A 24,320-nucleotide genomic window follows, 5' to 3' on the forward strand; every position below is an offset into this window, starting at 1 on the left:
AATAACCAGCGTCACTAGAACTATAAGATTACGTATAAAGTACAATATAAAATAACAATTAGGTAAATAAAATGGCAAACACATCACTTTTTCGGCGCCTGTAATTCACGGCTGTAATTTTTAAAGAGTCAGAACCCTCTCCAATGTGATGGCACGTTGTCTAGGATAAGCAAGACCTTGCCCATTTTGCCTTTTCATTCACGATAATTCTTGACATTTGGAATAAAATCATTGATAAAACATATCAGATTACAAAGTGTTATGTTTAGTTAGTAATGTATGTATATTAATTAAGCTATGTACATAAGCACAAATTTATTTTTATTTTGTTAATGCGTGGAAGATATTCTTCCGATTTTCACATATCATTTAATTTTGTTAAGTGGTAAGGTAAAAAGTGTAAGTTGGTGTTTTATATCTTCATTTTTATAGCCTTTGGATAATATTCATCTGAGTTTTGCTTATTAGAATTGCCGTTTAATAGAATCAAAATTCAATTTGCAAATGTGATCACAATGACTGGCGCTTACTGTAATTATTTTATGACATCAGCTTTAAAAAAAAAAAAAAAAAAAAAAAAATATGCTGGCTCGTTCGGATTATCGACGTTTTGAATTATTGACATTCGGATTTTCGATGCTCTACTTTGTATGATATTTGATGTTGGTTATTCATTAAGCCCAAAAAAGGGGCTTAGAGGGGAACAGGTATCCTGTGTGTTATCAGACACTCAGCCTAAAACACTGATGGATCCAATATCTCTATATTACAGAAGATTTAGGAGAAGTCCGGTTGGCTTGCCTCCCTAAAATCCACTCATGCACACCTTCTCGATGGCAAGCCCTGTTACGTCACTTAGGTGGCAACGAACGTGTAGAGTGGTTCTCTTCAAGACGCCTGGTAAGCGTGAAGAGGAAAAGACCAAACCCTCCAGCAATGAGAGCACAACAATACAAATGGCCCTCAGTCCCCAGCAGCTTTCACTCTCCCTCTTACGGCAGCGAGAGGATCAGAGTGGAAGCAGAGGGTGCTAAGAATCTCTGGGTACGACCAGGCTGCCATGCACGGAAATTGAACTTGGCCTGTTATAACGTACGATCACTCATCGGTGAAGACAGGATATTAGAGCTGGAAAAGGAATTAGAAAATGTGAATTGGAATATCATCGGTTTGGCTGAAACAAGAAGAAGAAATGAATCACTTATAAGTTTATCAAGTGAAAATCTGCTGTACACCAATGGAAACAGTGAAAGGAGTGAAGGTGGAGTTGGGTTTCTGGTCCTTAAAGATTTTAAAAACAACATTTTGGAATTCAAACGTACATCACCAAGGATGTCAAGACTAATACTCAAGATTTCTAAGAGGTACAAGCTAAAGATTATAATGATTTATGCACCAACGCCGAGCCATGATGATGAAGAGGTTGAAGAAATGTACACTGAAATTGAGTCTTCTAGATGAGCAGAAAACCCACTACACTATTATTATGGGGGACTTCAATGCTAAGGTTGGAAAAAGGCAAAACAGCGCAGAAAGAGGAACTATAGGAAATTTTGGAATTGGTGAAAGAAATAAAAGAGGTGAAAGACTTGTGGAATTTGCAGAATCTCAAGGAATGTCAGTAATGAACACTTTTTTCAAGAAAAGGGTGAACAGAAAGTGGACATGGAAGAGTCCAAATGGATTAACAACTAATGAAATCGACTTCATCCTCACTAACAGAAGATATATTGTGAATGATGTTACCGTCCTGAATAAGGTAAATGTTGGAAGTGATCACAGAATGGTAAGATGTACACTTGATATAGATGTAGGAAAGGAAAGGAAAAAACTGACTCGAGTAAATAATACAAAGGTCTTTGAAATAACAGAGGAGGAGAAAAAGCAGTATGTACTGGAACTTAAGAACAAGTTTGAGCTTCTGCAGACTGCTCAGAAGCAAGATATCAACGAGGAATATTACAACTTTCTGAAATTGATAAAGCCCAAGAAACCTATAGGAAAACAGAAATCCAAAGAAGAAAAAATTAGTCAAGAAACACTTGTCATGATGAACCAAAGACGACAAATGAAGAGCAAGAAAAACACTGACAGGGAGAAAATTGAGTATACTGAGTTATGCAAAGCCATTAGAAAGAGACTCAGAGAGGACATAAGAAAATTTAACACAAGAAAAGTAGAACAAGCATTAAGGGAAAACAAAGGATTTAAATCAGCAGCCATGAGCAGTAATAAAGAAAGACAAATGATACTGAAACTGAAGAATAGCGATGGTGTACTTATAAACAGCAGAGAAGGCATAATTCAAATAGCAGAAGACTACTATAGAGAATTATACAAGGAGCGAGGGAATGATACCAGCAGTGGGGAACATGGATTGCAAAGTAGCAACACATACGACATATCCGATATTCTTCCTGATGAGGTAGAACATGCATTGAAGAAAATGAAGAATCAGAAAGCCCCGGGGGAAGATGAAGTTACTGTAGAGTTGTTAAAATTGGGAGGAAGAGACATAATACAAAAACTGGCAAGGCTCTTCACAAAGTGCATTAGAAAAGGTGTGATACCTAAGGAGTGGAATAATGCAATCATAGTTTTGCTGCATAAGAAAGGAGATAAATCAGAAATTGGAAATTATAGACCAATTAGCTTGTTATCCCACATCTACAAGTTGTTCACAAGGGTCATTACTAACAGATTAGAAAGAATACTTGATGAGAATCAACCGAAAGAGCAAGCTGGCTTTAGGACAGGATTCTCAACTATGGATCACCTTCACGTAATATCACAGCTAATGGAGAAAGCAAATGAATATAAAACACCATTATGCCTGGCATTTGTGGATTATGAAATGGCATTTGACTCCATACAGCATAAGGCAATGTTTCGGGCACTGGAAAGACAAGGCATAGATACTCCATATATTATGATTTTGAAGAAAATATATGAGAGTGCTACATCCTTTATTAGACTAGACAAAGACAGTAGCAAATTTAAAATCGAGAAAGGAGTTAGACAAGGAGACACAATATCTCCGAAGCTGTTTACTGCTGCCCTTGAGGAAGCTTTCAGAAGATTAGACTGGTCGCAGAAAGGAGTCAATGTGAACGGAGAGTACCTAAACCATTTACGATTTGCAGATGACATTGTGGTCATGAGCCATGATCCCAAAGAATTAGAGGAAAATCTTAATCAGTTATGCACAGTTAGTAAGGATTTTGGACTAAAGATGAATATGGCTAAAACAAAAGTAATGATGAACAAGTATGCCACGGAAAGGGAAATAATGATTGAAGGAGCAGTAATTGAAAAGGTGGAGTCATATACTCATCTGGGACAAGTTATTAGCTGTAATAATGATAAATGGCTGGAAGTCAAGAGAAGAATAAATTTTGGATGGATAGCATTCAGGAAATATAGTCACATACTGAAGAGCAATATCCCAGTTTGTCTGAAACGTAAAATAATGAACCAATGTATACTCCCCACCATGACTTATGAAAGTGAAACTTGGGCACTCACCAAAAGAATGGAAGAGAAGCTAAGAACTACACAGCGAAGAATGGAATGAATTATATTGGGAATCAGACTGTTAGATAAGAAGAGAAACACATGGATTAGGCAGCAAACTCAAGTAAAAGACATTCTTATCAAAACTAAAGAACTAAAATGGTCTTGGGCAGGACACATAGCTCGAAGACATGATGACAGATGGACTAAGAAAATAACAGAATGGTACCCAAGAGGAGCTAGAAGAAAACCTGGAAGACAAAGGCGGAGATGGATAGATGAAATTCATGAGTTTCTGAGTAGTAAATGGATGGCCAGTGATCAAAACAGAAGGAACTGGAAAGTTGCTGGAGAGGCCTTCATCCTGCAGTGGATTGAAAATGGCTGATGATGATGATGATTCATTAAGTTACTAAAATTTCAGTATAACTTTCAAATGCAAGTGACAGAGCCATAATTTTGGCACATTTGGAATCAGCAATCAATTTCCTTTAGAATCTGTAGCATTTGCTCTTTGGAGGTATGAAAAAAAAACTTTCTGTTGGCCAGGGTTAGACTGAATTTTTTCCAATTTTTTTTTTTTTTTTGTTTTAATTTTCTATCAAAAATCTGTAATTTATACAGATTATTGATAGAATATTTGTCTGAACTAAAATGTTCTTTGTAATTTTAAAAACACAGTTAACTCCATTTCTGTTATTAAAAAACCTTTCTCAGAAGATCCAAAATAAAAAAATAAAAAAAATTACATTTTCGGTGAGGAAATGAAGGATAAAGAATTAACACAAAACTTGATTAGATCAGTCTAAAGAAATTTACGGTTAATTTGCCAATTATCTACAAAAAATTCTATATAACTAATTACTATATTTTAAGAATTATATTAGCAACAAAAAGGGGAGGATAGTTTTGGATATGTTTAAATTGGCAAAGAAAAATAATTTAGACTGAATTTTTTCCAATTTTTTTTGTTTTAATTTTATTCAAAATATATTTGAGCTTATCAGTGATAGTTTTTTCTGTAGAAAAGTATTTTTTAAGAATTAAAAAGGATCAAAAACTATCTAAGTAGTACTTCAAAAAAAAAGAAATATTGCTATATTTCTTCCTATTATATAATAAATGATATTTTGGAAAAATAATTTAGTTTTACAGAAGTTGCAGATAAAGTTATTTTACAAAAACAAAGAAGAAACCTTAATATGTCATTATTCATTACTGTATATTAAAAATGAACAGAAGCTCAAATTTGTGTAATAAATCAAGTGAGAATTTATCAGGTGTTGTTTGTTTGAAAATGGGGGGTGGAGTAAATTTTCTACTGCCAAAACCCTAAATCTATTCCTAAATTCTTACAACCACAGATTTTCATTATGAAACTACTGAAAATTAATTACACAGGCAAAATTAAAGAGAATCAATAAGACACAAACAAACAAGCAAGCAAGCAAGCGATGCAAAGTGAGCTCTGCTCAGCAAAGAATGCACAGAAATAACACCTGTAATACAATGCTTACAGTGTCAAATGAACTAATAACAGGAAAACACAAGAAATTATTTTTAATTGCAGAAAAAAAAAAACTATATCTTGTATTTTTGCACAGTTATTTGGTAATTATTCTTTTTTATTTAACAATTATTACATCAGCATTAAGACAAAAAAAAAAAAAAAAACAATGAATATGTGGGATTTCAGGAATAAAATGGCAACAAATAAACCAAATAATGAAAAAAACCAAACTTGCAAACACTGATGTTCACAATTAGCCAGGTATGCTGTATATATATAACATTCCAAATTAATATAAGGTTAAGCTTAATATTAACATGAAAATTAAAGCATTTAGAATTGGGAAGGAAATAAAAATACTCACATTTGACATAATGTATACTGTTCACCACTTAGACCTCTAGGAGGAGCTCTATTCTTCCACTCTCTTCCTTCATCAGACATGATAACCAATAAATGATTCTCACTATTGCAATGTAGTTTCATTTCTTCGTCACCATTAAATGTTAGACCACAATATGAACAATAGTATTTGTTTGCTGCTTGAACACCTAAGGAATGAGGACAAATAAGATTAATACAATAGACCTCAAAGGAAATCCATACTGGTTATTTAACAAAATAATGAGCAAAGATAACAACACAGAAACACTAGCCATTATTCAATGTAATCAGTCCAGTGTGAAGCATGCTAATTGGCGAAATCTTGCTAAACAGAAGTTCAGTTTATTTATTAATGATACTGATGAAGGTATATCAGGCTTAATGTCTAAGTTTGTAGTAGATGATACAAAGGTTGGCAGGAGGGTTAATAACTATTGCACCAAGATCTAGGAAAATTAGGTCAATGGGCTGAGAGATTAGCATTAGTTGAGGCATATGAAGCAAGAAAGCAAGCTTAGAGAGCATCAGCCAAAAAAAAAAAAAAAAAAAAACCTTCCCATTTTACCCATCCAGTCACTCCAAATATTTGTCTAGTTCAGCCTTAAATTTATTTAAGCTAGCAACTTCCACAACAACAGTTGATTGCTGGAACAGATGGAAGTCTGTTCCAGCAATCAACTACTCGCTGGCTAAAGGCACATTTCCACACAGATATGGCAGTTGAAGTTAATATTGGCAAATGCAAGGTATTTGGGCAGCAGTAATTTCAGATTAACATACCAGCTGTGTGGTGTGATACTACAGAGGAAAATGAAAGACTTCAGGTTAATTGTGCAGTCAGATATGCTACTACACAGTGAAAGATTTTCGCGTGATAAAGGACAAAAATTACATCAAGAGAATATACACAAAATCATAATTAACATCAGATATAGCAGTTTAATAAAATGAAACTGTGTGCCTAAATATAGGCACCTTAAACAAAAAAAAGTACTAATTATTAGTACTGTTTTTGTTTAGCGGTTGCATGTCTGCTGTTTAGTCTATATCTAAAAAAAACAGTAATTATACTTTCTTTTGTAGATAAGTGTCCACCAGTGGCTGTTTTTCAAATGTTTTCAACAATATATAATTCCCAATTTCCCTCCATTTCCTTTTCATCATATCTGTAAAGTCACTTCAGGTATTATTTTTTTTGCCTTTGGCTTTCACTGAGGAGATAAAACACTGCAACCCATCAGATTTCCCCCCCAAAAAAAAAACATCTGCAGTACTTTTTTATTCCTTTTCATTCTACGATACCTTTTGTAAAATAATAAGAGAAGTTTACGTCAATATATCAAATATCTTATACTATCAAATTCTAAGATACAATTTCATCTTCATGTCCACTTCAATTCCCCATCTTGTTATAATTACATATAATAAAAAGAAGCCACTAGACGTTTTTCCTCTTTGACATCTTACAGTATTCTGTTGTGTAAATTCTCAATTTATTTTCAGAGAAACTGCCATTATCATTAGCAGATGCAAGAAAGCAAGCTTATACAGCATCAGCCCAAAAAAAAAAAAAACACCCTTCCCATTTCATCCATCCAACACTCCAAATGTTTGTCTAGTTCAGTCTTCAAATTTATTTAAGCTATTATCTTCCACAGCAACAGATGGAAGTCTGCTCTAGCAATCAACTATCTGCTGGCTAAAGACAAACTTCCGCCCATCTATTCTACAACTGTCTTTCTTCAATTTGAATCTATGTCCCCTCAGGTTCTTAATCTGAGCAAGCAGAAGTATCCCATCAGCACTGAGCCTGCTCAAACCATTCAAGACCTTATACACCTCGATCCGATCACTTCGCAATGATCACCTCCCAGCAGAACTTAAGCCTTTCTTCGTAAGCGCACCCCTTTGTTCCTCTCACCAATCTTGTTGCCCATCTCTGTACTCGTTCTAGCAACTCTACATCCTTCCTAAAATGAGGCCTCCAATCTGTATATAGTACTCAAGGTGTGCCTTAACTATTTTGCTTTGCTAGCAAAATTCCTATATATCATTGACAAAACTCCACGAACTGCTTTGGCAGTCCATCTGCAATGCTCAGAGAACTTCATATTTGACTGCACAATTACCCCCAGGTCTTTTTCATTCTCCACCTCCCTGAGTGTAAAACCACACAGTTGGTACGTTTCTCTTGGGTTACTGCTACCCATATGAGTACTTTGCATTTGTCAATTTTAAACTCCAATTGCCACTTCTCAGCTCATCTGACTAACTTTTCTAGATCCTGTTGCAGTAGCATACTGTCTTTACTGTCATTAACATCCTTGCCAACCTTTGTATCATCTGCAAATTGGGACATTAAGTCTGATATACCTACAACGATATCACTGATAAATACACAAAACAACAATGGGCCCAGCACCGAACCTCAGGGAACTCCACAAATAACATTAGTCCACGTAGAGCAGTGTCCATTTATTACCACTCTCTGCCATCTCCCACTCAACCATCCCTTTATCCATTGCAGCAACTTGCCCTTAATGCCATACTGCTCCAATTTGTACAGCAGTCTTCCATGTGCAATAGTATCAAAAGCTTTCCTGAAACCCAAGTATATGATATCAAAATTATTTTTTGCATCCAATTCCTTTCTGACCACATCGTAATATCCAATAAAATTGATCAGAAAAGACCTTCCCTTAACAAACCCATGCTGTGTCTGAGCTATTAATGCTGTCATGTCTAGGTGATCCTGTATCACCTCTTTAACCAGTGACTCCATTATTTTCACCAGAACTGAAGTTAAACTAACAGGTCTATAATTATTTGTCACCCTTTGAATCCCCTTTGTGAATTGAGGATACATTTGCACATCTCCAGTCCATGGAGACATTCACTGACTCTAAGAATGCTCTCATAATTAAGCCTAAGGGTTTGCTTGCTCCATCCTTCATTATAACCGGATAGATTTCATCTACCCCAGGTGCTTTTTTATGTTTAACTTCAACCGTTTCTCCTCCACTTTGCTCTCAGTTATTACAAAATCATTTAGCTCCCTGTACGAGTTTGATAAACTTCTGGCATTCCCCTCCTTGAATAACTCCTCATGTGTGAATGCAGATGCAAAATACTCATTTAGTTTATCAGCTACTTGAGCAGGATCATCAATAATCGAACCATCTATGTTAAGTGGACTAATCTGATTCATCCCCTTCCTTCTAGAGTTTACATAAGGAAAGAACTCTTTGCTGTTTTTCTTTGTGTCCTTTGCCAAAGATTTCTCGTAATCTGCCTTTGCCTGCCTAACCTGCTTTGTGACATGATTACAGACTAGCTTATATATCTGCCATAGGCTTCTGTGTCACCTGATAATTTATATGCATTCCATGCAGTTTTCTTCTCTGACACGAGCCTCGTTAATTCATCCTACATCCATTTAGGGCTGAAACTTGAACAGTATTTCTTAGTTGGTATGAAAAGCCTAGTAGCTTCCAAGATTTAGTCCCTGAAGGCTTCCCATTTACAATTCACCGTTGGTTACATCATCCGTTGATTGCACTGTATACAATTTAAAAACTGCATGAGACCAGTGTAGTCATTGAAAGCAAAAACCCATCCCTTTTCCCTTGATCGTAGTTACATCTTTAAGTAAATCCCACATCAGTACACTGTGATCACTGCCACCTAGTGTTTCCTTTATCTGCAAATTCTTAATGCATGAATAATCACTGCTGATATATTCAGATCAAGGGTATTACTCTCTCTGGTTGCCCCTCGAACATATTTCTGTAGAAAACAATCCTCCAATAAATCCACAAAATCTTGCTAGCGTGCGAGTGACCAATTCACAAGTTCCAATCAATATCTGGAAAGTTAAAATCCCCCATTACAAGACATTTTGATTTACTTGCCCATTCTATTTCTCTGCAGAACCATTCATTGTACTCATCAGAGTGATTAAGCCTATAACATACTCATATTCTCATTTTCCTTTCCCAGTGTTTATGTCACACCAAACAGACTCAACATTTCACTGCCTACACATGCCAACTGGATGCACTTCCTTATATTTTATGTGTTTCTTAACTAACAGCATAACCCCTCCTCCCATTCTACCCTGTCTGTCCTTTCTGTACACATTGTACTCCCCCAATTCCAATTTTGTATTCCTTATATCTGTGTGACACCACGTCTCTGATATCCCAACAATATCTGCTTTTGATGTCGTGATCAGCACTTCAAATTCATCAATTTTATTTACTATACTTCTAGCATTAGCGTACATGCAAGTATACGTGCACTTGTTCTTATTCTTAGTTACTCTAACACAGCCAATGTATTTACTTGTTCCATGATGACTCCCAGCAGCTCTTGAATTCCCCAACAACTTGCTCTCTAGGCTGCTGCTCATCGAGAATGTGATTCTTGCAGAGCAAGAATCACTTTTGCCTCTGCCTGTGGCTACCGTTAATCTTTTAGTCTGTGAATCCACCAATCTAGCAGTTTTCCGACCCACCTAATCCATAACTACATAGATTTCCAGCGTAGGGAATTTCCTGTACAAATTTGAATAGCCAAGTGATAATCTGCCAAGATTATATTGACATTAGAAGAGGCATAATCTTTTGATATAGGGTAGCATATTCTGTTTACATAGAATACAATTTTTTACATTTTCAAACATAATGTTGGTATGTTTCTTCCATTAAAATTTTGCACTTTGAGATGTGCAAGATCTACATTCGAACATGAGTTTAGAGAAGGGGAGGGGATGCTAGAAGTCAATCAAACCCTAACTTGGAACTAAATGATTTTGTGATAACTGAAAGAAAAGTGGAAAAGAAATTGTTGAAGCTAAACATAAAAAAAAAGGTGCCTGAGGTGAAGGGAATCTAGGCAATTATATAAAGGAAGGCAGCAAAAGAGGTAAGCAAACCCTTGGCCATAATTATGAGAGCATCATCAGATTCAGGGAAGGTCCATGTGGATTGGAGATATGGAAATGTATCCCCAAATTCACAAAGGTAACACAAGTAATTACAGTTGTTCTGCAAATTGCAGTGTCTGCAGACTAGGCACCTACGAGGTGAACTGATTGAGCTGATTAAGGCTATGAATGAACTGAGCAAGGCTGAAAGCTGAATGGATTCTTCCTCTTTCTCAGATTACACAAAAGAGGCATAAATTCAAATTGAGAAAAGATGGTTGCAGATGTACAGAAGTTTGCCTGTATGCAGCAGGTGGATGTTTGCTGGAACAAACTTCATCTGTTGCTGTGGAAATGGATAACTTGAAAAATTCAAAGAAGAACAAGACAAATGAATGGAGGGGATAGATAGCTTAAATGGGAAGGGTTTTTTTTTTTTTTTTTTTGGTTGATGTTTTATAAGATTGCTTTCTTGTATCATTTGCCACTACTAATACAGAAAATTTCAATTTCAAAATGATGCAATGCCAATTAATGATATTTGAACAACCTCAACAATAAGAAAAACATTTTTTGATGGACACTTGTGCATAATGTAGTCATATGTAGTCATAAAGTGCTTTCTCACTGAGTAAAAGAACAGAATTTTTCCTCTTGTTTTAGAATCTCCTACCTAAACAGCCACATTATTGACACTAAGTACTAGACAGTCTTTTGAAGGAAAACCATGCTTTCAGGTTGTGAAAAGGATGTCCAATGCTGTACACCATGTAGAGTTACATTCCAATGCTGGCAATGAGAACAAGCAGAGATTTCACTCTTTTTTTTTTTTTTTCTCTCTCTTTTTTTCTTTTTATTTAAAAAAGGTGACCACAATGGAATAAAGTGCAGAATCATTTTGATTACTGCCATTTGTAGCAATCAAAGATGCCTGCCACATTTTTCAAAGGCATCACTATCTCTTCTTTCTCTACAAGATAGAGATCTTGCAATTTCACTAACAATTCCTGCTGGTTTTGTTCTTCCCCAATCATAGCTTTTTTGATATTTCACTATTGGGAAATAAACTTCTGAACAACATCTCTGATGATCAACACAACTCAGAGGAAGATTATATTCTATGGCAAAAGATACAAATAAACAATGGGAAAAAAAAAAATCTGTGGATTTTACAAAACTTATGTATATATCATCAGAAATTTTAGGTTGCATTTCTTCAGCATCTACTAAAAGACATTGAAAATTAGCTTCACACCATACAAGTACTATGAAATATCTGCACATATCAGAAAAAAAAAACTATTATCCTGCATTTCTATTTAACAGATTGACCTCATGTCAATCTATTAACAAAAATAAGCACGAATTTACAGAAACAATCCGAATTTAAAGTAGTTTTAATATTTTTTGAGAAAAGAAAATAATGGGGAAAACCTAAGTTTTTGCAAAAATGAAGAAACTCTTTGTCGCCAGCTATATTAAGACGGTGAGACAGGGGAGATCTGAATGGGGAGTTTAAAGCCTTGAATGGATTGAGTAAGCTGAATATTAATGGAATTCTTCCACTTGCTGAGACTGCACACAGGAGGGAAGATAAATTCAAGTTGAGGAAGAATGGTTGAAGCAGAGACGTGCAGAAGTTTGCCTTTAGCCAGCAGATAGTTGATTGTTGGAATAGGCTTCCATATATTCGAACAGGTTGAATAAATTCAAGGAAGAACTAAACAAATTCATGGAAGATATGGATAGGTGGATGAACTGTATAGAGTTGATTTTTTTCTGGCTGATGCTATATAAGCTTGCTTTCTTGCATCATTTGGAATTACTACTACTAATATAAGAAAAAGAGAGAAAAAAGGTGGATTCTCCACTGTAAACCCAGAGTTAGTAGGTATGTTATGGGTAAACATATCCTGGTCTGATGTCTCTTTTATTAGATGTGTACTCAGGATCAGCTGAAATTCTCGCATCTCTCTGCCAAACACACTGTCATATTCTATTTCATCTTCTAAACAATCTAGACAATTGGTTTTCGACCTTATTTTCATAATGGCACCCCTAAGTAATTTCTATTATTTTGTGGCACCCCAGCTCAATTTTCTGCCTATTAGATCCAATTCTTGTGTGTGTGTGTGTGTGTGTGAGAGAGAGAGAGAGAGAGAGAGAGAGAGAGATCTAAAAAAAATGCTATATGATAGTTACGGCAACCCCTGTATTACACGGTTTGAGAATTACGGCAATCCTCGCACAACACAGTACTTATATAATACGGTTTCGCTCTAACACTGTTTGAGAATTTCGGGAAATCTCGCATAACACGGTATTTTTGAGCTTTTGTGCTGGGAAAACTCTGCTATTATGTTAGATGTAATTTTCAATATTTCCATTCCTTTTTGTGAATCCCTGCTGTTGATTCGCTAGTCGTTATCGCCTTCATGATATTTTTCTAAAGCACATTTCTAGAGGTCACTACCATAAAACAATAAAAACAATTTGCAGTTTCCAATTTATTGGTCTTTTCTGTTAATGTAATCAATTATAAATGGGTAGTAAACTCGATCTTCTTGCATTTGCTATTGTACCGATAGCTGGAATTGTGTGGTTTTTCACATTATTATGGTGAAAATGTGTTTCCCCTTCCATGAAATATTCAATCATATAAAAAACATAAATAAATTTTCAGAAACTCATTACTCCATATCTCACTTGTGCATATCGCGTTTGTTGCAACTTGTGTGAGCCGCGTTCTTTGTTATTAATTGCTTATCATTTTTACTATTTTAAATTTTACAACAAAAAAAAAAGTCAGTGAACAGAAATGTCAATTAGTTAGTATGTACATATTACAGTATGTATTAATTAAGCTATGTACGTAAATTTATTTTTATTTTGCTAACTGGAAAATATTCTTCCGATTTTCACGTATCATTTAACTTTATTAATTGGTAAGGTAATAAATTTGTGTTTTATATCTGTATTTTGTTGGGAGATCCCTGGGTTAGGTTCCATGCTATTGAACGTGGGTTAGGTTCCATGCTATTGAAGTGCTTGTTTGAGACCATAAAAAAATTGCAACTTCGAAGCATGCAGATTGTGACTTTGATTGTGACAGAGAGCAAAAGGTACGCAAAATCTAGATCTGACATATAAGTATCACAGTTTGTAAGGTAAGATGTTTGTTCAGTTATTACTATTTATGTTACTACTATTATAAAAATAATAGTTAAAATATTAAGTAATTACTGCTATAAAAATTAAGTTTCCAATAGTTATTAAAAAAAAAGTAAATTTTGTTAGCTTTTGGAACATAACTCCCCTTTTTGTACTGGTTCTTAGTCCCATATAACACTGTTTCGCATTACACGAGATTTTGTAGGAACCAAACTACCGTGTTATATGAGGATTATCTGTATTACAATAATATAATATAACAGTACCAAATAAACATCAATTTAGATCACTACAAAATTAAAAAGATGCTGTACACCTTTTTATAATGAAATTAAATATATAAATTTAAAACAAAAATAAGTTTAAGTAACTTAAATCCAAATTATATGGCACCCCTGAAATGTTATTGAGGCACCCTATGGTGCCACAAAACCACGGTTGAAAACCACTGATCTAGACCATGATGACAGAGAAGTACCGGAATTGGCATACTGTCATTGTGAGAGGTTAATCGATCAATGAATTCACATATCAATAAGCAATCTTATGCTTATTCTTCACTGTTATGTGAATGCAACTTCCATTTAATTCACATGGCAAAATTAACCTCCATGTGTGTGTGTGTGTGTGTGTGTGTGTGTGGACATCTAATAACATGTGATGCCCATGCATAATTCTAGTCACCTAGCGGACAGCCAAAGTATAACTTGTAAGTTTCCGAATGTTCATCACGATTGTATGCTATTGTGATTTAGTTAAGAAAGAGGCCCCCCCCACACACACACACACAGCAGAATTTGTACACTTTCGAGGGATTGTGATGAATGTGTTTCATCACAATTCCTTGAAACTTTGGCTGTCCGCTAGGTGACTAGAATTATGCATGGGCACCACACGTTATTTGGTGCCCACACACATGGATTTCACCAGATCTTACCTGAAACAAATCATAATCAAATAATTAAATCGTGAAATAACAAGGATACAGATACATTCAAATGATAACAAATATAAATGTATAAATAATAATTATATTCATGTCGGTTGGCTGAACAGGTAAGTGAGTGGTATAAAGAGTCTCGCCACAAAAATGTGCTAGAGGAAAACTTAAAACAGATTTGGAATCAGCATCCAGACCCACCTAACTCACATTTTTTTTTGATGAAAAATAATACTTGTAAATCCATTAAACCTACTTGCATTGATCATGATTTCTTTTTACCAGAGTATTTTTACTGTCCTTCAGTGTTATCTTTTCACTATAATATCTTCCTTTCTTTTTCTTTCCTCCTTTTTTTTATTTTTATGGCCTCTTTTAGGGAACATTACTCATTGGTCTTAAGTTTGCCAAAGGAAGGATTTCTTTTGCTGGTACCATCAGTTTCAGATCACTGATGGTAATGGACTGCTGGCACCTCTGGTTTGGCAGCGGGCATGGGAGCTTTACCAATTCCTCTGAAAAATGGCAATAATGAAGGCCCACCTCCTCATGGCCAGACTGGGGACTAAAGAGTGACTGACCTGGTGTGTGTTGTTTCCTGATTGCTCAGTGGCCAGTTAAAAACATATCAACACAAACCTACAACTAATTACATGACTGACTTTTCAGTAAACTGTTGCAACAAATACTACATTGTGGAGCTGAACTTGCTCTCTGACCAGCCAAAGACATAATATACATGAATGCATACATACATACATATGGTAAGACACCACAATTAATGAACATTTCAACAAGTAAGTTTTCCACAATTAGCATGTTCAAAACTGAGTTTAGATTGATTAATAAATATAATTTTTATGAGTTTTAGTGTAACCAAAAAATGAAGCTGGAGAGTTGGATACAAGCCAATTATAATATACTACAATCTTATCTTTAAGAGCCTTAACAGATTTGTTGGAATGCCAAAGTTTAGATAATGGATGGGATTTTAAGGCAGAATACACAATAAATAGTATCATCCCTACAAGAATAATTTCACTGAGAATACAGTAAGGAAAAGAGAAACAGAAATCACATAGACCCTTCCCTTTCACATTCCTGTAATGCAAAATGACACAAGACTTAGAATGGCCATGTGAGAGAGAGAGAGAGAGAGAGGGGGGGGATCCATTGGTGAAGAGACTAACACCAAGTTGTGATTTGAGGTGTCTAGAGGAGCAATAACAAAAAAAAAAAAAAAAAACATTCCATTCGCATTGCATAAAGTCATTAGTAGTGGCAAATGATTCAAGAAAGCAAGCTTTTATAGTATTAACAAAAAAAAAACCTATACAGTTCACCCATCCATCCATACCCTCCAAAAATTTGTCTAGTTCTTCCTTGAATTTATTCAACCGAACCACTTCCACAACAACAGACGGAAGTCTGTTCCAACAATCAACTACCTCCTGGCTCAAGGCAAACTTAAACATATATATATATATATATATATATATATATATCCTGCAACCATTCTTCCTCAACTTGAATTTATATCCCCTCCTGTGTGCAGTCTCAGCAAGTGGAAGAATTCCATTAACGTTCAGCTTATTCGATCCATTCAGGGTTTTAAAAACCCCAATCAGATCTCCCCACAGGGCCTAGTCTTGAGATGTGGCAATTTGCAGAACTGAACCCTTTCTAGGAAAGAGCACCCTGTTGTTCCCTTCACCATTCTCGTTGCCCTTCTCTCCACCTGTTCCAGTAGATCTACATCCTTCCTAAAGTGAGGCCTCCATACCTGTATACAGTACTCAAGATGTGGCTTAAACATGGCCTTATACAAAGAGATAATCACTTCCTTATCCCTGCTAGCAAAGTTTTTGTATATCATTGACAAAACTCTGCAAGCTGTCCTGACAGCATGGCTGCACTCCTCAGAGAATTTCATGTCTGACTGCACAATTACCCCCACCCCCGAGGCGAGGTCTTTTTCATTCTCTACTTCCATGAGTGTAGTACTACAGTCGATAAGCTACTCTGTTATTGCAATACCTTGAATTTCTCAATGTTAAACTTCAACTGCCATTTCTCAGCCCATTGACCCAATTTTTGTAATCTTGTTGCAGAGGCTCACTGTGATGACTGTGACTACCAGTCTGTATCATCTACAGTATTAGATATTAAGCCTGATATACCTTAATAAATATCATTGATAAATATTGAAAACAACAATGGGCTCAGCACTGAACCGTGGAACTCCACTAATAACATCAGTCTCCACTGATAACTACTCTCTGTCTTCTTCCACTTAACCATCTTTATCCATAGAAGTAACTTGCCCTTAATGCATTGCTCCAGTCTGTATAGCAGTCTTTTATGTGCAATAGGATCAAAAGCCTTCTTGAAATTTAAGTATATGACATCAAAATTATTTTTTGCATTCAGTTACTTAGTCAGTTCATCATAGTAACCTACCAGACTGGTTTGATAAGCCTATCCCTTAACAAATCCATGCTGTGATTGCAGTATAACTGCATGCCTGTCTCTCTAAATGGTCCTGCATTACTTCACTGACTCCATTATTTTCCCCGGAACAGACATTAAGCTTAAAGGTCTGTAATTACTCATGTCACCTTTTGATCCTCCTTTAAGAATGGCCTATACCACACTCCTCTAATTTTTTGCTTTACCAGTGCTTATGTCACACCAAACTGACTCAACAATTCATTGGTCACCAATGTCAACTGGATGCACTGCCTTAGATTTAATATGCTTCTAAACTAAGAGCATACTCCTCTGCGTCTCCTGTCCTGAACGTCCTTCAAGTATATCTGAGTAGCAAGGTTAAATGATTTACTCCTCTATTGTAAGGATTACTAGAAAGGACTGGGGACTTGGTAAAAGGGTCCTTGGATTATATTATATGTTTACCTATAGTATCATATGCTGCTTCTGACTGATTTAAGAGAATTAATATAATTAAATTTAGGAATAAGATTAACTCAATTCAGAGATCCATGTTGCTAACAATATTAAGAGTATGTAAAACTGTCTCCTCACATGCAATGCTTGCACCCTTCCGTTAGATTTATATATAGAGTTTAGGGCATTCAACTATATTTTGAGAAAGGGAATTCAGATATCATTTTTGGGTATTACTAATGACATTTTGGTAGATAGGAAAATTGAGAAAAAGAATATATGGTTAAAGTTAAATGAAATATGGCAGAATTGTTGGAGCAAGTAATTCTAGATATGTTACTAGGCTATTTATTCCAAAAGTAAGTTTTAATACGGGTAAGAAGACTAAGTGGTTTTACCCAACTATGGAAGTGTCTTATTTGCTAACGGGACATGGCTCATTAAAATCTAAGCTATCTGATCTAGGTCTGGAAACATATCCCTTGAGTTCCTGTAGGTTCAACGAGACTTGGGATCCTGTTTTGTACGATTGTCCAATTTATGAAGAATTTAGAAATTAAGAAGCATATGATGTGCTTGCCTACATTGAATAGGGGAACTGAAACAGAATGGGTGATTGATGAAAAATGTTTTAACAAGAATTTTGTAGGAGCATATTTCTTAAAAGGAAGCAACTATCTATTTTGATTAATGTAGATTAGGTTTTTAGTATGACTGCATGACTGTACTTTTTTCTTTTTTTTATTTCTTTTTTATTTTTGTTTTTTTTTGCTGGCATCAGTTAAATATTGCTGATATGGGATTGCACTTTGCAACTATTCTTTCTTTGGCAGGCTTGTAAAGGGAATTAAAAATATATTTTTTTTACTTTATTTTATTAGTTTTTCTTTGTTTGCTGGCATCAGTAGAATTTACTGATAGTAGTAGTAGTAGTGGCATGTGAGGCAAGAAAGCAAGTTTCTGGCTGATGCTTATGCAGCATCAGCCAAAAAAAAAAAAAAATTTACGAAACAATTCCCCCTAAATGTTTGTCCAGTTCCACCTTAAATTTATTTAACCTATCAACTTCCACAATGACAGATGGCAGTTTGTTCCAGCAATTAACCACCCACTGGCTAAAGGCAAATTTCCGCACATCTATTCTACATCTGTCTTTCCTCAATTTGAATTTAGGCCCCCTTAGGTTCGTAATCTGAACAAGTGGAAGAATCCCATCAGAATTCAGCATGCTCAACCCATTCAAGGCCTCATACACCTCAATCAGATCACCTCGTGGGTGCCTAGTCTCCAGCTGCTGCAATTTGCAGAACTTAAGCCTCTCTTGGTAAGAGGATCCCTTCGTTCCCCTCACCAATCTTGTTGCCCTTCTCTATACATGCCCAAGCAAATCTACATGCTTTCTAAAATGAGGCCTCCAGACCTGTACGCAGTACTCAAGGCGTGGCTTGACCATTGCCTTATACAGAAGGACAATCACCTCCTTTTTCCTGCTAGAAAAATTCCTGTATATCATTGACAAAACTGATGCGGGATTATTCCCTGCAGGTTGGTTAAAGAGAGAAATTTGGGGGGGGGGGGGTTTGCTGGCTCCTGGGTTTGGGCAGCCTAGAAGGAAGAGACACTGGCAGCCTAGAAGCGAGAGACACTGGCCCAACAGCAGTAGTGCTGTTGGGTGCAGGATTTTTGTGTTATTTACAGAAACAATACAGTAGACCCACGTGCCGAGGACGGACGCTGGGTTGGGGATGCCCTGGTGGTGCCTGCTCCCTGGTGGATAAGTAGTCTTCGTTACTATTTTTTTTTTTTTTTTGGATGTTCCACTTGGATACACGAATATAGGTGCAGATGGACATCAGCCTGGTTCCACCAGAGACAGTTATACATAAACTGAACTGTCCTTCATGTATGGTACCCAGGGGACAAGTGATCTTGTATAGTTGTTGGTTTTACGATCATCATCGCAACTCTTTTGAGGCGATAAGTCTTTTGTCGATTGTCTGGTTCCCAACTAGACAAGCTGTGTAAAGGAGCTCTGTCACCTGAGTCCTCAGCTGGCAGAAAGAGCTTTTTTGGCGATTTTGTTCTAAATTCCATGGATTGTTTTGAATCTGATAGTTCTTTGCTGTGATTTCGAATTCTGTCTGTTACCAGAGTTACTGTTGTTGTTGTTGTGATGTTTTCTGGGGCAAGAGCTATTTAGGCCATATTGTGGCTCCCAAATTAATTGAGTTACTTATGAAAACTTCACGATGAGCAGTTAGAAACGGTCATACATTTTTATTTGTTTTATATAGAAAAAGAATTCAGAGATTTGCTTTTTTACCTATCATGCTATTCAGAGAGAGAGAGAGAGGTTGCTATAGATCTGAAATGAAACTAAAAGACATTCATCGGGCATTGCTGAACAAGTTACATTCAAGGAGTATATGTTTTACTGTAAGTGGTTGCGAGCAGTGCACAAACTGTGGAGGATCGTTTCCTGTAAGCAGATAGAGATGTGTGAGATGAGCGTGACCTATACGAGTTCTAGACAAGATTACTTCTTTTCTATTTTTATGAAGGCTAGAAGTCCATAATTGTGGTTCAGGTTTTATTTGGAATAGCTTGTTATTTGTTTGCATTTTCCACAGAAGTGTCCATTGTTCCATAGATGTTCTTCATATATTATGTCTATAATCAGGATATGGGACTATGTCATTTGTTGAAGATATGATGGAAGGATACTTAGCAGCACTGTCTGCACATTCGTTTCCTGGAATACCACTGTGGCCAGGGATCCATGAAAAGATAAGTTTTCTGATGCTCATGAAGACACATCAGCTTATGTTTTATGAGCTTTAATAAAGTATTTTTAGGTGGGGAAGTCCTTTTCAAAACTAAAAGAGCACTCTGTGAATCAGTATATATTATACTTTTATTTATTGACATTAGCGAGATGTTTTCCAGAGCAAGCTTAATGGCATGGAGCTCAGCTGTATAACTGCTGCATTCGGTTGGAAGTGAAATAGAAACAGTTGTATTAGGGAAGACAGCAGCTGCACCCAATCGATTGTCAGACTTTGAACCATCAGTATAGATCTTGGTAAAGTGGGAGTACTTTTGTGAGTGAGCAATATGTAGTTGTTGGATGTTAATATTTGCTATAGACCCTTTACTCCATTGCTCAAAGGTCATCAGAAGAAAGTGTGAAGTTAGTCCCCGGGGGATCTGGATCTTTTGTTTCTCTGATGACATTATCAAGCTGAATATTCCAGCTTTCTGTTAGATTCTGCAGTCTGATACCAGAAGGCTGAATTTTTCTAGGTTTATTTGCATAATGGGTTTTCAACTGAGGATTATGCAACAGTGGCCAAACCGGATGAGTAGGCAGGCTTTTAATTTTAGCTGAGTAGTTCATCAGCAACATCTTTCTTCTGATGCTAAGTGGAAGTTTGTGAGCCTCAACATAAAGACTTTGAACTGGTGATGTTCTATATGCACCTAGGGCTATCCTAAGAGAAGAATATTGGATGGGGGCAAGACGGCCAAGGTGCTCTCCCTAGCTGAGTCATAAACAGGTGCTCCGTAGTCTAGCCGAGATCTAATTAGAGATTTATATAAGTGGAGCAGGGTATAACAATCGGCACCCAAGATGTACTGGAGATGACCAGGAGTATATTCGTTTTCTTTGGACAAATGGTTCTTAGATACTTGATGTACTCCTGGAAGTTTAACTTTTTATCAAAAATTAGCCCTAGGAGGCAAACTGTTCACAATTGGTAGTGGATGATTGGCCAAGTGCAACTCAGGTTCAGGATGCATTGTGCGCTTGGTGCAGAAATGTATAGCTGTAGATTTGTGGCTTGACAGTTTGTATCCATTTTGTGCCATCCATAATTCAATGTTATTAATGGATATTTGTAGATGCCTCTCAATATAGTTCATATTCTGGGAATGGCAGGATATGGTAAGGTCATCTGCATAGAGATACGAGTCAACAGTATTTGGAATGCTATTTGTGATGCTGTTTATTCGTATTGCAAACAGAGTGGCACTAAGAACAGAGCCTTGTGGGACTCCTTCTTCTTCTTGAATGTATGTTTAAGATAAAACCTGCCGGTACCTCACTTGGAAAGATCTGTGCCGAAGGAAGCTTTGAATAAAATATGGTAAATGGCCTCTCATATGAATAGGATGGAGACCTCTTAGGATACCGTAGCACCATGTGGTATCAAAGGCCTTCTCTATATCCAGGCATATCATGACGAGATGTTGATTTCTTATGAATGCATTTCTTATGTTGGATTCGGCTTTGGTCATGAGGTCTAGGGAAGATCTATTCTTACGAAAGCCAAACTGATTATTACTGATTATGTTTTCGGATTCAACGTACCAGGTGAGTCGATGGTGAACCATTTTTTCCAAAGTCTTACTCAGGCAACTGGTCAGAGAAATTGGTCTATAGTTTTTAGGAATGGAATGGTCTTTCCCAGGTTTAGGTATGGCTATTACATAAGAATGTAATAGCCATAACTAATCTCGGGTTCGAGAGTAGCCTGTGCGGCCGCAGCTACTTTGCAGCTCCTGAAGAAGAGAAGTTTTTTCTGATTTATTTTCTCTTTTATTAGCATAAATTGGCATATTTACTAATTTTCTAGAGTAGTTTTATATTCCTAGTTACGATACTTAGTTTAAAGTTTAACTTGATAGAGATTTTGTAGGTATTACTTAGTATCGGTAAGGATATCAAATCCACGTGTTACAAATTGCAGCTCCGTTGAACGAGAGGTTTTTAACCGTATTTAGCCGATTTATTAACCAATTGTTATATCAAATTATTATCTGTAAGTAGCTATAGACCTAGTCAGGATCCTTAGTTTATTCTAAATTGAGACAGCGAGATTTGTAAGTTAATCAATACTTAAGAGTCCGTAGAACTACCGTTCGTAATTACCACCATTGTAACACGATACAGCATATCCGGAATTCGATAGCATTAGCTTCGTATAGTATAGTGCATAATATAATATTGTCAATTAATCACTAAATCTATTAATCTTGTTAAACTTCATTGTCAATTAAATTGTACTTTTAACTATATATATATAACGACTTAGAACAAACGTAACAAGTAATTAATACATAACTTGATACGGAAGTTACATAAAGGGAACTCGTAGATAACACTCGATACTGAAAAATAAATAAAGCGTTATAACTGTGTTAGGATACAAGTTTAAGGTTTTAATTTTGTTCTGAAATTGTAATTTTATTGACATTAAATCGAAATCATGACTCTGACCAGAGCAGCAAAGCAAAAGGCTCAAGCTAATGGGAGTGCTATGGCTCAGGGGAGAACTGAGGGGGGGCACTTGCCCTCTGAATCACAGCCTTTTAAGATGCACTGTTTGCTTGATGTTTGCGGAGCAATCGGGTACGGGACACGATACTGCCATGGGGGATGTCTTTGTGTGTGCACGATGCAAGGAGAGCAAGGAAATTAGGCGACAACTCAGCGTTGTTATGGGCCTATATGAGACCTTGAAGGACAGGATGGATGCCCTCGAAGGAAATAAATTGAGGGGCCCATCAAGCTCTCAGCTGTCCACATCAACGCCAGAGCTTGCACTTGGTCATCTTGCACACAGAGGCAGCCCCCAAGGCAGAATGCGCTGGTCCCACAGGAACTAGTAGTTGTTGGTGACTCTATTGTCAGGGAAACGGGGAACATGCTTTGTAAAAAGGATAGGTGGAACAGGACCAGGGTATGTCTGCCAGGGGCAAAGGTTGATGACGTTGTACAGCGGATATCATCTTTTAAGGGTACAAAAGGTGATATAGTTGTACACGTTGGCACTAATGATATTAAGAGTAGGAGACCAGCGGAATTACTTAACAAGTACAGGTCACTGTTGAAAAAAAGCCTTGAAGTACGGTTGAATTTGAAAGTGTCTGCAATTCTGCCCAGACACGATAGGAGGGAGTATATGATGAGAGCCTTGTCGATCAATTTGGCCCTGGAAAGATTGTGCAAGGCTCAAGGGGTAGAATTTTTTTCAGCCTGGACTGTACTTGTTAACAGGAGAGATTGCTTCTACAGGGATGGGATACACTTAAATAGAAAGGGTGCAAGAATATTTGCTGATGCTATCGAGGCAGTGTTAGGTGGGTCGGAAAACTGCAAGCTTGGGGGGAGACATAGACTAATAGATTAACAGTAGCCACTGGCAGAGGTAAAAGAGATTCTTGCACTGCTTCTATTGGAATGAGCAGAAGCCTGAAAAACAAGATGCAGGATATTTCAGAGACTGCTGGAAGTCACTGCGGTACAAGTAAAACACATGGGTTGTGTTAGGGTAGCTAAGAATAGAAACAGGTGCATGTATACTTGCGTGTACACCAATGCTAGGAGTTGAGTAAATAAATTTGATGAATTTGAGGTATTGGTCAAAACATCAAAGGCAGATATTGTTGGGATATCAGAGACGTGGTGTCACACAGATATAAGGAATGCAGAACTTGAATTTGGGGAGTACAATGTCTACAGAAAGGATAGACAGGATAGGAAGGGAGGAGGGGTTATGCTATTAGTTAAGAAACACATAAAATCCAAGGAAGTGAAGCCAGTCGACATCGATGGACAGGGCAGTGTCGAGTCAGTCTGGTGTGACATAAGCATAGGGAAATCAAAATTGAGAGTAGGAGTGTGCTATAGGCCTAATGACTCTGATGAGTATAATAAGATACTCTACAGGGAAATAGAATGGGCCAGTAAATCAGAGAGTCTTATAATGGGGGATTTTAATTTACCACATATTCACTGGAATCTGTGGGTTGGTCACTCACACACTAGCAAGGCTTTTGTGGATTTATTGGATGATTGTTTTCTACACCAGCATGTTCGTGAGGCAACTAGAAGGAGTAATACTCTTGATCTGATTATCAATAGTGATTTTTCATTCATTAAGAATCTGCAGATATAGGAACCA

At 36.6% G+C, this 24,320-nt stretch overlaps 1 protein-coding gene across 1 annotated transcript in view; it reads right to left on the reverse strand.

Moving 5' to 3' along the window:
- Helz (Helicase with zinc finger) overlaps positions 1-24,320 on the reverse strand; it is a 509,821-nt gene that overhangs the window by 480,196 nt on the left and 5,305 nt on the right. Inside the window, exon 2 of the mRNA XM_090378353.1 lies at positions 5,388-5,574. Within this exon, the coding sequence (XP_090234479.1) occupies positions 5,388-5,574 (187 nt within the window). The remainder of the gene's footprint in view (positions 1-5,387; positions 5,575-24,320) is intronic.

The sequence above is a fragment of the Mastigoproctus giganteus genome, chromosome 7 (genome assembly GCF_048544385.1).
Source record: "Mastigoproctus giganteus isolate SK-2022 chromosome 7, ASM4854438v1, whole genome shotgun sequence".
NCBI classification, from domain to species: domain Eukaryota; kingdom Metazoa; phylum Arthropoda; class Arachnida; order Uropygi; family Thelyphonidae; genus Mastigoproctus; species Mastigoproctus giganteus.